The 14,793-nt window shown below is 41.3% G+C and overlaps 1 protein-coding gene across 1 annotated transcript in view; it reads left to right on the top strand.

Moving 5' to 3' along the window:
* The window catches only part of pigk (phosphatidylinositol glycan anchor biosynthesis, class K), a 36,281-nt gene extending 24,459 nt beyond the window's left edge, over nucleotides 1-11,822 (top strand). Inside the window, exon 11 of the mRNA XM_062023292.1 lies at nucleotides 9,915-11,822. Coding sequence (XP_061879276.1) covers nucleotides 9,915-10,031 — 117 coding nt within the window. The 3' untranslated portion in view covers nucleotides 10,032-11,822. The remainder of the gene's footprint in view (nucleotides 1-9,914) is intronic.
* Nucleotides 11,823-14,793: the final 2,971 nt, after the last annotated feature.

Raw genomic sequence — 14,793 nt, forward strand, 5'->3', positions numbered from 1 at the left:
ATGATCAATGCTTCATCCAAACGAGAAGATATGGACATCCTATCGGTCGTCTTCGAAGTATGAGCAGACATTGTACAGTGCGCTATTGTTTTATTATGTTTGTATTTCTTGTTTAGCACTTGGCAATACTGCTACATGATGCTTAGTGTTTCACTAAAGCTGGATCTGTTTAGCAGAGCTTCTAAAACTTGTAGCTCAGCTTCCTTATATTCAGGATCAGCAGTATAAGTTTCTGGATCATAATTGTTCCCAAAATAATTGTTTTTGGCTTTCACAAAGTCTGCTTGATTTGCATTGTTGTTGGTTGGGAAGGGATCTACCTCTGGCTAGCTCATTATCTCTCAAAATGGCTCTATGTGAGATTGATACTATTTTGATCATATCTCTTCACTTCAGAATCAGAATCAGAATAGTTTTATTGCCATTGTTTGGGAACGGGTTCACAAACTAGGAATTTTTCTTGGTGCAAACGTGCGACATAAAACACATATAACACATATTTGGTATAAAAAGAGCTGTGACTGAGCTATCAGATAGACTTAGAAGGGATTCAAGGAATTCAAGGAGCTGCTGTTAGGAGTTCTTGTTCATTTGCCTGATGGCCGAGGGGAAAAAACTGTTCAGGTGGCGGGAGGTGTGGGTCTGGATGATTGCAAACTTTGTAAGTCTTTTGGTGTCACACATCTGATATATATGATAATATCTTCAATATAGAGGCTTCTTGTTTTTCCACTCTTGGTATTTCAAAGCTAATTGACAGCTGCCCTCTTTTGATTTCCTGCCGTGTTGCGAAAATCCCTCTTAAACACATCTTTTGTACTTCAAATACACATATTGAGGCTCAATCAGACGCACTCGAGCAAAGAACTGTAGATGAGTCAATCTTGCACAATTTTAATGTCTTGTGTATTCCTTAAAGGCCTGCGCCTCTAGCAACAAACACAAATCCAATCATTGATTGTCTTCTCGTCGCTCAGAAAAGCTTTTTCCTCATTTGCCGTACGACCACGTACATACTTGTAAATGGAAAAGCCATCAGAATGAATGACAGCGGATATGCACTCATGTGCTGTGTGCAAACACTACCCCGTGTGTGTGTGTGTGTGCGTCTAGCGGTGAAGTGTTGATTAATGCACTATTACTGGTGGTAGGATGAGCCCCCCCCCTTCTCAATTTGCTCATCCCATTGCAGCGTCTATTCAAAATGTGTGTAAATACTTTAAAGCTGGTTTCCACCCAATCTCTAGTATTTTCGGCTTTTTTAATTTGTTGGTCTTTTGTTTCAAATTATTTATTCTTGCGCCAGATTGACAATACGCCTCCAGAGAATGGCTAGTGTTGAGAAATGCGACAATTTATTCTGTCACCACTCATGCTGCACACACAATGACACTCTTGCAAAGTGGATGTGGGAAGGCGTGGATCAGAGGCCTTAGCCACCCACTGTATTGGCTCCCATTTGGAATCAATGTGACAACAATTTTAGAAGAACAAATATCTACTTTGTTAGAGAATAATGCACCCTGCGACTCTAGTGTTTGCTTAAGGCTTCAATGTCACGGCAGTCGAGTGCAATAAAGGTACACGGTGACGTCTTGCCATAATCAGCGGGAGTTTTGACCTTGGAGTGTTTGTGTTTAGCAACGTGTTTCAGACCCTCTCCCTCTCCTCTCAAAGACTGTTGGCATCCATGTTAATTGTCTCAAATCAATGTGATGGATTTGCCGTTAATTAATTTCACTGTATAAATTGAATAAGCGGCACATAGGAAAACTGTAAAATGGAGGCAAGATGCTTCCGTGCACGCTTCGGCCCTAGGCAGCTGTCGGATTTGAACGGTTCAATTGGAGAAGGTCGTCCAACAGGCCGGAATGCAGACTTTCGCTCCCACTTCTTTTTCTGTGCCAAATTTTTTTTATTGCAGTTTCACTTCCACTTTCTTATTTCCCTTCTTGCAGCAGCAGCATTCTTTATCATCAACATGAATCATTCATTATGGTAATGATTTTTTTCCTCTTTAAAGATACAAATCAGTCATCCAACATTTTTAAATAAATTATTTGTGAATAATGTTAGTTGTTAAAGAGAGTTTTCTCTGATTACTTAGCCTTCCTCCCACATCTCAAAAATACATAAATTAATTGCATTGGAGACTTTAAATAGGGAGGGAGGTGGGGGTATGTTTGATGATATTTAAAAACATGTTCTTGGTCGAAAGGTTAGGATTAAATAAACTGGTTCTTCCTACTCCTTCCTGATTTAAAGCTGCTGTATGTAGGGCTGCCACAAATAATCAATTAATTCGATTAGAAAAAGCTTCGATTCATATTGTTGCTTTGATTAATAGTCTAGTAAGTGTAACTAATACAAAATTATAAAGTCCAGACCACAAGCAGTACCTGAACTTGACATATGCAAACATAGTTGCTGCACTTAGCAGCTGGTGTGTGGGTGCCGCGAGCTGCGTGCTGGCAAACAGCGGAGAGGTTTTATTATTTTATTATACATTTATTTTTTATCAATATACACCTGTTAAACGATCAATTTCAATGTTGGTATTTATTATAAACAAATATGGTTATGGCAAGCAGAATTTTTTTTAATTTACTAAAAGTGATAAGTCAGTTTTTATCCGAAAACCGATAAAAACACTTGGATTACTCGATTAATTGAACAAACTAATCAATTGATTACTCAATTACTGAAATCATTTTTAGCTGCAGCCAAAGCTGTATGTATGTAAGGTAGATGCTTAGAAGGTGCTCGTTTTCGATCATTGCGACTGCCCTTCTTTAGGGTTTAAACCAGAAGTCTCAAACTCAATTTACTTGGGGGCAGCTGGAGACAGAGTCTGGGTGAGACTGGGCCGCATCAGGTATTGTACAAGAAAAGCTTTGTTAAAAAAAAATCCAATCTTGAACACCATGGCATTTGTAGACCGCAGAAAGTACTGGGATAGAAGGTGCAAAAAGGAGCGTTTATTATCCGCCGTGCTGTTATTGTTATAAACGTAGTCATAGAAACAAAAAAATAGAAGGAATGACATCATATAGGAATATATGTACTGTATTACAGTGTTCATCGTGTGAGGCAATGCAAATACCATGCAAATAGCGTGATGTAAATAAAAAATAATGACCCACAAATAACGGTGCGGGACTGTTTTTGTCATGAGACAGGTGCTGCTATGTGACTGCAGACTACATTAGGCTAGAATGACTTCCTTACTTTTATTTTATCCCGCTGCGTACGCATGACTTTAATTTATTTTGTCAGAGAGAGTCATGTATACAATACATATAAGAGGTGGGACTCTTTGGGCACCTCACAATTCGATTATGATTACGATTCAGGAGCTATGATTTGAATAAAAGTCAATTATTTATGCATCATTAATTTATGTATATTGATGCAGTTTTACATTTATTTTTGTTTCACTAAATAACAAGCAGTAGAAAATGGATGGTTGGATAAATAAGCATTCATCGCTTGAAACTTTTAAAAAACTGTGCATTTGTGATAAACAGATTAAATAATTGCCATTACATTTATTTTACTAATGGAAATGTGTGCAAGACTGGATAAGTGCCCTAAAATAAAAGAGCTGGTCGGGTCTCTCAGTGAGGTGGCTAGCTGCGATCAGCCAAAAATGTAAAACCGTCTGCATCACTTTATATACAATAAATAAACAAATAATCAATTATTGACGTTTACTAATTGATTTGAAGTCCAAATTGCGATGCATCAATAAATCAATTATCTACTCCCACCTCTAGTACGTATGGGGGACAGCGTGGCTCGGTTTGTAGAGCGGCCGTGCCGGCAACATTCATGGTTCGATCCCCGGCTTCCTCCATCCTAGTCACGTGCGTTGTGTCCTTGAGCAAGACAGACACTTCCTCCTTGCTCCTGATGGGTTGTGGTTAAGGCCTTGCATGGCAGCTCCCGCCATCAGTGTGTGAATGGGTGAATGTGGAAATAGTGTCAAAGCGCTTTGAGTACCTTGAAGGTAGAAAAGCGCCATAGAAGTATAACTCACATATCAATCAATCAATCAATCAATGTTTACTTTTATAGCCCTAAATCACCAGTGTCCCAAAGGGCTGCACAAGCCACAACGACATCCTCGTCTCAGATCCCATACCGCACTTATGTTAAACTTTCATATTAAGCTTGGGGCCACAAAATATCGTCTCGCAAACCTCAATTGAGTTTGAGACCACTGGTTCAAACCATCAGGATACAAACAGACAAAAAATATGACACCACGTCGCAAGGTCTGTGTTTGGAGTCATTTATGGTCGGGTTCACCTGTTTAACAACATCATGGCAGCTGTAGGATAAATTTTTATTTAGGCTTGTATCTATCCCACAATGGGGATACCGTAATTTCCGGACTATAAGCCGCTACTTTTTCCCCTCGTTCTGGTCCCTGGGCTTATACAAGGGTGCGGCTTATTTACGGCCTGTTCTTCTCCGACACCAACGAAGAGTATTTCGGTGGTTTTAGTACGCAGGAGGAAGACGATGACACAATGATTAAAGACTGACTTTTCATATACCGGTAGGCTGGTTATTTTGATAACGTACTGGCGAGCACTTTGTATTACTTTGCACCGTTGTATTATTTGTACTCTGCACGAATGCTGTTCGCCATGTCAAAGATGTGAAAGTTTGATTGAATGATTGAAAGATTTATTGTTAATAAATGGGACGCTTTGCGTTCCCAAACAGTCATCTCTGTCCCGACAATCCCCTCCGTGGTAGCAGGAACCCCTATATACTACGGTAATCTTTAATTACACATCAAAACCCTGCGGCTTATAGTCGGGTGCGGCTTATATATGGAGCAATCTGTATTTTCCCCTAAATTTAGCTGGTGCGGCTTATAGTCAGGTGCGGCTTATAGTCCATAAATTACGGTACATCTATCCTGTGAGGGGGCATGCACGTCACAAATGAAAGTTAGTAAGTTTAACTTTAACAATTATAAACATTTATTTATTATATTGCTTTTCTTAAACTACTATTAGTTAACATATGGTAGCGGTTGGCGGTGTTCTTAGAATTTTTAAAAAGACGGTGACATGCACAGCTTTAACATGATTCTAAGTTGCAGTTCCACATTCTATTTCACTTAATTTGGATTTTTTTCTGTCTCTATTTTGCACTTTGTGCTGCTTAAATTATTGCTCATTTCTGTAGCCATCTGCTCCTCCCCCTTTGCTAGCAGTGCTGACATGGTTGTGTGTCACTGTCAATAACTCCCCTCTGCACTCTTCCTTCACCTGGAGGCTTCCTGCTTCATCACACGCTCACATGGACACACAGGTCAACTGCTCCTTGTGGGCGCACGCTCCCACGTCGTGTCGTGTCAACTATCAAGGCTGGCCCACAAGGTCTTCAAGATCTAAAGCTCTGTTTTCTTCCTGTCGTAGTGATCTCGTAGCTTAATACTTTTGTCTATATAGTAATGTGTTAACTGCTACTGCTGTGCTTTCCCTTGTCTCGCTTAACCCTGCCTTGATGTCCTTGCTGGGCTTCGGAGTCATTTGCATTCCTTGTGGGAGAGAAGCTTCATTGATTGCACTTGATTGAGTAATTAAATATATTTAGAGGTAGACATTGACAAGACTTACTATTGGCACTTGGAAATTGGCAGCATTGTCACGTAACCTGGACTGAAGATCTTTGGAGGTTATTGTACACTTCAGCACAAGTGTTTCAAATAGGCTTTTTCCCCGCTTACCTAAACATTAGCATTCAATTCTACTCCTGCACTTAATATGGTTTATTTATATCAATTATTTTAAAGGGCAACTGCACGTTTTGGTAATTCTGCCCATTATTCACAATTCCCATGTGAGACAAGCACACACACATGTCGTTCTCTTTTTTTATACATTCTAAATATTGAACAAACGCCAGCAAGAGTCACCAAACAATGCAGCTAATGGGGATTCCGCCTTTAAAGCCTTCTAAAAAAAGTATGCGTACATGTAATGCAGTAACCGGCACTATCATGACAACGAGGGATGATGTTCGAAACCAGTTCTCCCGATTGTTCGATAACAAAAGAACCGATTCCAAGGATTCAAATCCCTTTTTGAGACCCGGTTCCCGTTATCGAAGCCACTATACTGTATTTTTGCGAGCATAAGGCGCACCGTATTAAACGGCGCCGTTTCAGTTACGGGTTCTATTTCTGTATTTAACGCATAAATAAGGCGCAGCGTATTTTGGGCCGCAGGGATGGTTAAACATGCGCTAGCTTAAAACATACGCTAGCATGCATGGACGCTATTTTAAAAAGGCAGCAGGTACAAAGCTGAGTTCGGTTGTACTTTATTGAAGTATTTATCAATGTACTCACATTATTTTTTTATCATTCCTCATGCACAAATCCATCAAAGTCCTCATCTTCTGTGTCCGAAATGAACAGCTGGGCAAGTTCTCCTTGAAACACGCCAGATTCCCTCTCCTCATTTTTAAAGTTAGTCTCGTTGTCCATTAGCTTAGCAAGCTAGCACAACAGTAAAAGCCGACTTTTCTTGCCCCGTTGTGCGTATCGATTCGCTACCGTGCTGGTCCCCTCTTCTCCAGTGTGCTTCACCGGGATGTCAAAAATGAGCGGCACCTCGTCCATGTTGGTGATGTTTGTCGGCAATTTTTTTATTTACAACGCACATCTCACTGGGGGCGTGCCTTTAGCGTCCTCTCTCACCTGAAACCTTCACCTTATAACGGCTGCATGCTGTCCTCAGTCACGTCCGCTTTTTCTCCATAGTGTAATGACCTGCTGAGGTTGATGTTGTGTTCTTGAGTGAGTGATATTCAGAATTCCCATTGTTGTGAACGTAGCACGCCTGTAAGGGGATTGGCAAAGAAGGAGGAAGCGGCGTTGTTGCCGAAATGAGGAGTGAGGATAGACGTGCGTGTGGAAGGAACGAGATAAGTTGAGCTGTGTTAGTATAGGTTGCTCAATAAAAGTTTAAAAAGAGCGTCAGACTTGGTGTGCACTTCTTCTGGGCGCTACAATATAAACAGCGTGCCGGCCCAGTCATATAACATCTATGGCTTTTGGAACTCAGTGCACACACAACAACCTATCTGGATTCGATAAGAGAGTCGATAAGGAATCGGTTCGATAAGAGGATTGGATAATGGGCTGGAACTCGATAATTTCTTAACGAACATCATCCCTAATGACAACCTGTAATATTTACCGTATTTGGATCATTTTAAGCATTTCCAGAGCATTTTTTCGGGGGCATTGATTCACAGACGCATTGCAATGTTCGCTATTTCCATAATAACAACCACTACTTCTAATCATGGCAGACTTCATGAGAGCCAACGACAACTACTTTGGGACAAATGATGATTCAGAACCTTGTATTTTTGAGCCTGAATATACGGTGGATTAGCTACGACTTTTAGTAGCTGGGTGCTCAGCAGATTATGGCACACTGAAACACTAAGTATCATGTAGCAGTATTGCTAAGTACTAAACAGAAATAGAAACTATGAACATACAAAACAAAAATCACTTACAGTACCACGTCTGCTCTCACTGAGATGCTGGCTGATGGGATGTTCATATTTTCAGCACACGCATTGTGTTCCCCATTTAGATGGTGAATTTATCATTATCTTCACTCCTCAGGTAAATTATGCTGGGAGCAAAACAGGCGTGTTGCTGGCGTTTCAGAATCCTGACAATTTCTAGTTCCATGTTAATGACTGCTGTTGTGTTGACAGAGGTTTTGCTCCTTTGTATCTTAATAGCTGTTTTATACCACAATAGAGCAAAACCATTCTTCTCTAGGCATGTAGAGGTTAACTAATTTGGCTTTTCGCACCAAGTGCTCAGACTAGTTCTGAACAATCTTAAGTCTATGAGAATTAACTGATGAAGCCTGCTTGGATAAGAGGTGAAATGTCTTTTAAGACAAAATGAACAGTCCAGTTTCGATCAATTGAATTCCCTGAGAATACAATGACCTGAATGAATGAGAATATTTATAGGCAGGAGGCTGATAAGGTTCGATGTATTCAATCAAGCCTGATGTTTTTTCCCTCCTTGCAGAATGTTTGCAGAACAAAATGTCTTCCTCTGAAAACAGTGAAAAAGTCCCTCACTATCGACACCATGTTTGTTTACAGTGAGCTCAGGGAAAGTTTACGACCTCCTAGGAGCAAAGGAGTGTTTGATTTGCTCACCCTGAACCACCTACAGCCAGTTTGAGTAATCTCGCTTCATTGGAGCATTTTTTTAAATCCGTTTTTTTTTATGTTATCGTATTTATCAGCATGACATAATTCTTCATCATCCCGGTAATTAGCTTTCCGATATTAATTGTTTACCCTTAGTCAATACAATAGAAAGTAAACATGGACATAGTAAAATGACTCAAAACTCAGTCATTATTGTCGAAATACCTGAGATAATTGTCTTGCCTAATTTTAAGCATGGTGGTATTGTTCTAGTCTGCACGAGTACAACTTGACATAGTACAGGCCAAAAGTTTGGACACACCTTCTCATTCAATGCGTTTTCTTTATTTTCATGACTATTTACATTGTATATTGTCACTGACGGCATCAAAACTATGAATGAATTTCACATGTGGAGTTACGTACTTAACAAAAAAAGGTGAAATACCTGAAAACATGTTTTATATTCCAGTTTCTTCAAAATATCCACCCTTTGCTCTGATTACTGTTTTGCACACTCTTGGCATTCTCTCGATGAGCTTCAAGAGGTAGTCACCTGAAACTGTTGTCACTTCACAGGTGTGCTTGAAGCTCATTGAGAGAATGCCAAGAGTGTGCAAAACAGTAATCACAGCAAAGGGTGGCTATTTTGAAGAAACTAGAATATAAAACATGTTTTCATTTAACTTCAAAACGTCAAGTTTAGTCGCACGCCATTTGTGTTCCAACTTTCTAAATGATAGTTTAAAAGCTCTAGTTTCTTCTGTAAACCAGAGAAGGTGTGTCCAAACTTTTGGCCTGTGCTGTACGTTTGTTTTTATGCGGGTTTTTTTTGCAAGGGGACCACCTCTTCAAGTGGTCTGTGCATAAGTGTTTCAAAGATCATATTCACAGTTGATCAAACCAGAGTACATTTAACCTGAAAACTTGTCAGGTGTGGACACGGCCTTAACAGCAGCATCCATGTGATTCTCTTTGTTCCAGTTACATTTAACCACATCGTTTGGTGTTTACTGTGTCTCCTGCGGGAAGTTTGTCTCTTCCCGTCAGTCCGCCTTTATCTCCATTTGCAGTGTCAATGTTTACCGGTTAGCAAATGTGTTCCTGGGCATGCCAAGCAGACACCAGCGCTCACTCTGTTGCACGTTCTTGTGTACTCCACCGCACACCATCTTTTATCCCGGCCGCTTGTCCCTGTTCTGACTCTCTCGCCGCCTTCCAACCAAATAATGGTGACTTATATTGCGAGGAATGACTGAAGTCTCTTAAGTGTCTGCTCGCTGAGTATATACAGCTTAGTCCCCAACCAATCTTTCGTCTTTTTAGAGGTTAAAAATCTCATCTGGGTACGGAATATTGCCGGCACATTAGCATATAAATGCGCTTCTTGCGAGACGCGTGTTTAATACTGGCCAGATTTAAAAGTATAATCCTACACAAAATGATGACGTGCCAGTGAACAGGACAAACAGGAGGCAAGGGAGGTGTACTGATGAGCCCCGGCGACAGCTTTTTGTTGGAAACGTGCCTGTGTGTGCCAGCCTGTCCGCTTGAATGACAGCACAATCAGCGGTGGCCTCAACAGGAGAAATATGCTCACTATTACTAAACTGCATTTCTCCTCCCTTCTGCTCCTCCTCTCCCGTGTCACTTTACCCTGACATCACCTCTACATTCCCCACCCCCACCCCCTGCAGAAGCCCAAACAGAAAGACTGGCACCCTCCGGACGGCTTCATCCTAGGCCTGTGGACCCTCATCCTGCTGGTGTTTTTCAAAACATACGGCGCCAAGCACCTCAAGCACATTTTCTGAGGCGTCCCTGTCGCTTCGCTTTTGCGGTCGTCGACCTGAAGAGGATGGGGGAGCCTTCACTATAGCCATGTTAAAAGGGAAGGTGGAGCTTGAGAAGCTTTTACACTGGAAATTTGCCTGAACTTGAATTCTATTTCAAATGTGATGTATTTTAAGTTATAAGAGGAGGAGGAGGGGCGGGGCCTTGACCATCACTCCTTGAATGAGGCTGCTTCACATATTTCTCCGCGTTTTCTTGAGGAAAATACAGAGCCAGGGCCGGCTGATTGGCAGAGAGATCACTGCATAAAGCCTCCCCTGTCGGCGCGTATCACACCCCCTGACCGTCATGTCATGCGCTGGAAGGATAACAATCCAGCATAATATCACATCTCCACTTTCTTATTCACTAAATTGCCCTACCAGCATTAACCGTGCGTTAGCTCCTCGGATGTGTACGCCGCCAAATGCAATTCCGGTTGATGGACGGCGTCTCTGTGGCCATTCCCAGTCCGACGATAAGTGACCGATAAACCAGTAAGCCGTGTGTTGTCCCGAAGGAATCTCCTCCATGATATAATGTGACGTTTTTTTTCTTCAGTTCTCTCTTTTCCTTTCATTCCTTGCACTTCAGTGTACATCACCGTCCCATTGCCGGGAGGAGTGATTGATGACCTAAGTGTGCGGATTGAACGCAGGAGTACGCCCAGCGCTTCAGTACTAAAGCCAGATGTATTGGAGGACAGCTGCTGTATCAGCCACTGGGTACCTTTCTTCTCCACATTATTATTGCAATGCTAATTGCTTTCTTCCTCGTTTTGCGATCAAATTCTCCAAGCAAATTGTATTACTTCCTTACTCCGTGATTAAAGATGAAACGATAATTAAAAAATTGTCTCCAAGCGCTTATAATTAACACTATAGAGCTTCCCTAGTTACTGGGTAATGATGTTGAAGATGAGAAATCTTCCTTCCTTGAAGGCATGTCCAGCCAAACGGAAAGTGGTTATTTTATTTTAATTATTTTTTTTACAACAAAGCTATCTATTGAACAGCACTGCTTGATGAGTTGACACGCACTCCTGTCATGTTGTTTCCTTACACGGAGGAGCTTGGGCGACCCAGGGAGGCGCTTACACTCCATCTTCCTGTCCCAGTCAGGCACCTCAAAGACAGAACAGCCAATAGATACTTGGCTCACTGCACATTCCTTTACCACAAAGCAAAAGCTGCCTTATCTCACATTGATCCGTTTAGAAACCCACCGTAGAGTTGACCAAATCCCCTCCTGTGCCTCTGTTTACTACAACGCTCAGCCTTTTCCCCCTGAGTTCTTAATTAAAAAATGTTTTAACAGTAATATGTGTTTATTAGCACCACAGGTGACACACGTGGATTGTCTCTTTCAATTGTTTCCTCCACTTTTGAGAGAAGAGGTGACTAAAGCAATGCTTTTAAAGTTGCGACTTTTCATGACTAGGGAAAAATCTCCTTTCTCAGACATCTTACCACCTCGCCACTTTGTAAAACTAAAGGCTTCGCTACATATTTTAAGTTCAACAAGTAGCTCGTAAACTGTCAGCCAGTTTTAGACGTGGGAGCTGTAAGTTTGATCATTTTGTCTTCAGCTAACATGCTAACCTAGTGTGATGTTGCTCTTAAAGGCCTACTGAAAGCCACTACTAGCGACCACGCAGTCTGATAGTTTATATATCAATGATGAAATCTTAACATTGCAACACATGCCAATACGGCCGGGTTAACTTATAAAGTGACATTTTAAAATTCCCGCCACACTTCCGGTTGAAAATCTCCTTTGGATATGATTCATGCGCGTGACGTCATAAAATGCACGGAAGTGTTTGGACCCTATTGGACACAATACACAAAGCTCTGTTTTCTTCGACAAAATTCCACAGTATTCTGGACATCTGTGTTGGTGAATCTTTTGCAATTTGTTTAATGAACAATGGAGGCTGCAAAGAAGAACGTTGTAGGTGGGATCGATCGGTGTCTTAGCGGCTAAGTACAATACTTACAGCAACACAACAAGGACTACTTACCCTGGTAGAAGACGCCTAGCTGATGCTTGCCGCCAAACCCACGGATGAAGTCCTTCGTCGCGCCGTCGATCGCTGGAACGCAGGTGAGCACGGCTGTTGATGGGAAGATGAGGGCTGGCTGGCGTAGGTGGAGCGCTAATGTTTTATCATAGTTCTGTGAGTTCCGGCTGCTAAGTTGCTAAATTAGCTTAGCGTCGTTAGCAACAGCATTGTTAAGCCTTACCAGGCTGAGAATTTTTAACCGTGTAGTTACATGTACATGGTTTAATAGTATTGTTGGTCTTCTGTCTATCCTTCCAGTCAGGGGTTTATTTATTTTGTTTCTATCTTCATTTGAGAACGATGCTAGCACGTTAGCTCAGTAGCTAAGTGTGTCACCGATGTATTGTCTTGGAGATAAAAGTCAGTTTAAATGTCCATTTCGCGTGCTCGACTCTCATTTTCAAGAGGATATAGTATCTGAGGTGGTTTAAAATACAAATCTGTGATCTACAATAGAAAAAGGAGAGAGTGTGGGATCCAATGAGCCAGCTTGTACCTAAGTTACGGTCAGAGCGAAAAAAGATACGTCCATCACTGCCTCTCAAGTCCTTCACTGTAACGTTCCTCATCTACGAATCTTTCATCCTCGCTCAAATTAATGGGGTAATCGTCACTTTCTCGGTCCGAATCTCTCTCGCTCCATTGTAAACAACGGGGAATTGTGAGGAATACTAGCTCCTGTGACGTCACGCTACTTCCGCTACAGGCAAGGCTTTTTTTTTATCAGCGAGCAAAAGTTGCGAACTTTATCGTCGATTTTCTCTACTAAATCCTTTCAGCAAAAATATGATCGAAATGATCAAGTATGACACATAGAATGGATCTGCTATTCCCGTTTAAATTAAAAAAATAATTTCAGTAGGCCTTTAAAATGTAATGTTAGCATGTAGCTAAAGCCAGATGTATGCTAGTGTGGCTATCGTTTGTGCCCTCCTGTTCCACTTCGTAATGTTACGTTGTTGTATGTGATAAATTACATCTATTGCGTTAGACAAGTGCAGAGTTAGTGTACAGGGGAACCAATCAAATATCATCCTGGGGGTCATAGATAATTAATTCCCCGCAGGCCGGATCTGGAACACGGGCCTTGACTTTGATATCACTGGTTTATTACGAACCCCGTTTCCATATGAGTTGGGAAATTGTGTAAAATGTAAATATAAACGGAATACAATGATTTGCAAATCATTTTCAAGCCATATTCAGTTGAATATGCTACAAAGACAACATATTTGATGTTCAAACTGATAAACATTTTTTTATTTGCAAATAATCATTGACTTTAGAATTTGATGGCAGCAACACGTGACAAAGAAGTTGGGAAAGGTGGCAATAAATACTGATAAAGTTGAGGAATGCTCATCAAACACTTATTTGGAACATCCCACAGGTGTGCAGGCTAATTGGGAACAGGTGGGTGCCATGATTGGGTATAAAAGTAGATTCCTTGAAATGCTCAGTCATTCACAAACAAGGATGGGGCGAGGGTCACCACTTTGTCAACAAATGTGTGAGCAAATTGTTGAACAGTTTAAGAAAAACCTTTCCCAACCAGCTATTGCAAGGAATTTAGGGATTTCACCATCTACGCTCCGTAATATCATCAAAGGGTTCAGAGAATGTGGAGAAATGACTGCACGTAAGCAGATAAGCCCGTGACCTTCCATCCCTCAGGCTGTACTGCATCAACAAGCGGCATAAGTGTGTAAAGGATATCACCACATGGGCTCAGGAACACTTCAGAAACCCACTGTCAGTAACTACAGTTGGTCGCTACATCTGTAAGTGCAAGTTAAAACTCTCCTATGCAAGGCGAAAACCGTATCAACAACACCCAGAAACGCAGTCGGCTTCGCTGGGCCTGAGCTCATCTAAGATGGACTGATACAAAGTGGAAAAGTGTTCTGTGGTCTGACGAGTCCACATTTCTAATTTTTTTGGGAAACTGTGGACGTCGTGTCCTCCGGACCAAAGAGGAAAAGAACCATCCGGATTGTTATAGGCGCAAAGTTGAAAAGCCAGCATCTGTGATTGATTGATTGAGACTTTTATTAGTAGGTTGCAGAGTGAAGTACATATTCCGTACAATTGACCACTAAATGGTAACACCCGAATAAGTTTTTCAACTTGTTTAAGTCGGGGTCCACTTAAAGTGATTCATGATACAGATATATACTATCATATATACTATCATCATAATACAGTCATCACACAAGATAATCACATTGAATTATTTACATTATTTACAATCAGGGGTGTGGAGGAGGGGGGGGGGGGGTAGGATATGGACAGAGAGAGAGAGAGAGATCAGAAGGCATAAGAAAAAGTATCTGCATTTGATTGTTTACATTTGATTATTAGCAATCCGGGGAGGGTGTTAGTTTAGGGTTGTAGCTGCCTGGAGGTGAACTTTTATTGCGGTTTTGAAGGAGGATAGAGATGCCCTTTCTTTTATACCTGTTGGGAGCGCATTCCACATTGATGTGGCATAGAAAGAGAATGAGTTAAGACCTTTGTTAGTTCGGAATCTGGGTTTAACGTGGTTAGTGGAGCTCCCCCTGGTGTTGTGGTTATGGCGGTCATTTACGTTAAGGAAGTAGTTTGACATGTACTTCGGTATCAGGGAGGTGTAGTGGATTTTATAGACTAGGCTCAGTGCAAGTTATTTAACTCTGTCC

Source organism: Entelurus aequoreus, linkage group LG16, assembly GCF_033978785.1.
Source record: "Entelurus aequoreus isolate RoL-2023_Sb linkage group LG16, RoL_Eaeq_v1.1, whole genome shotgun sequence".
Taxonomy (NCBI): Eukaryota; Metazoa; Chordata; class Actinopteri; order Syngnathiformes; family Syngnathidae; genus Entelurus; species Entelurus aequoreus.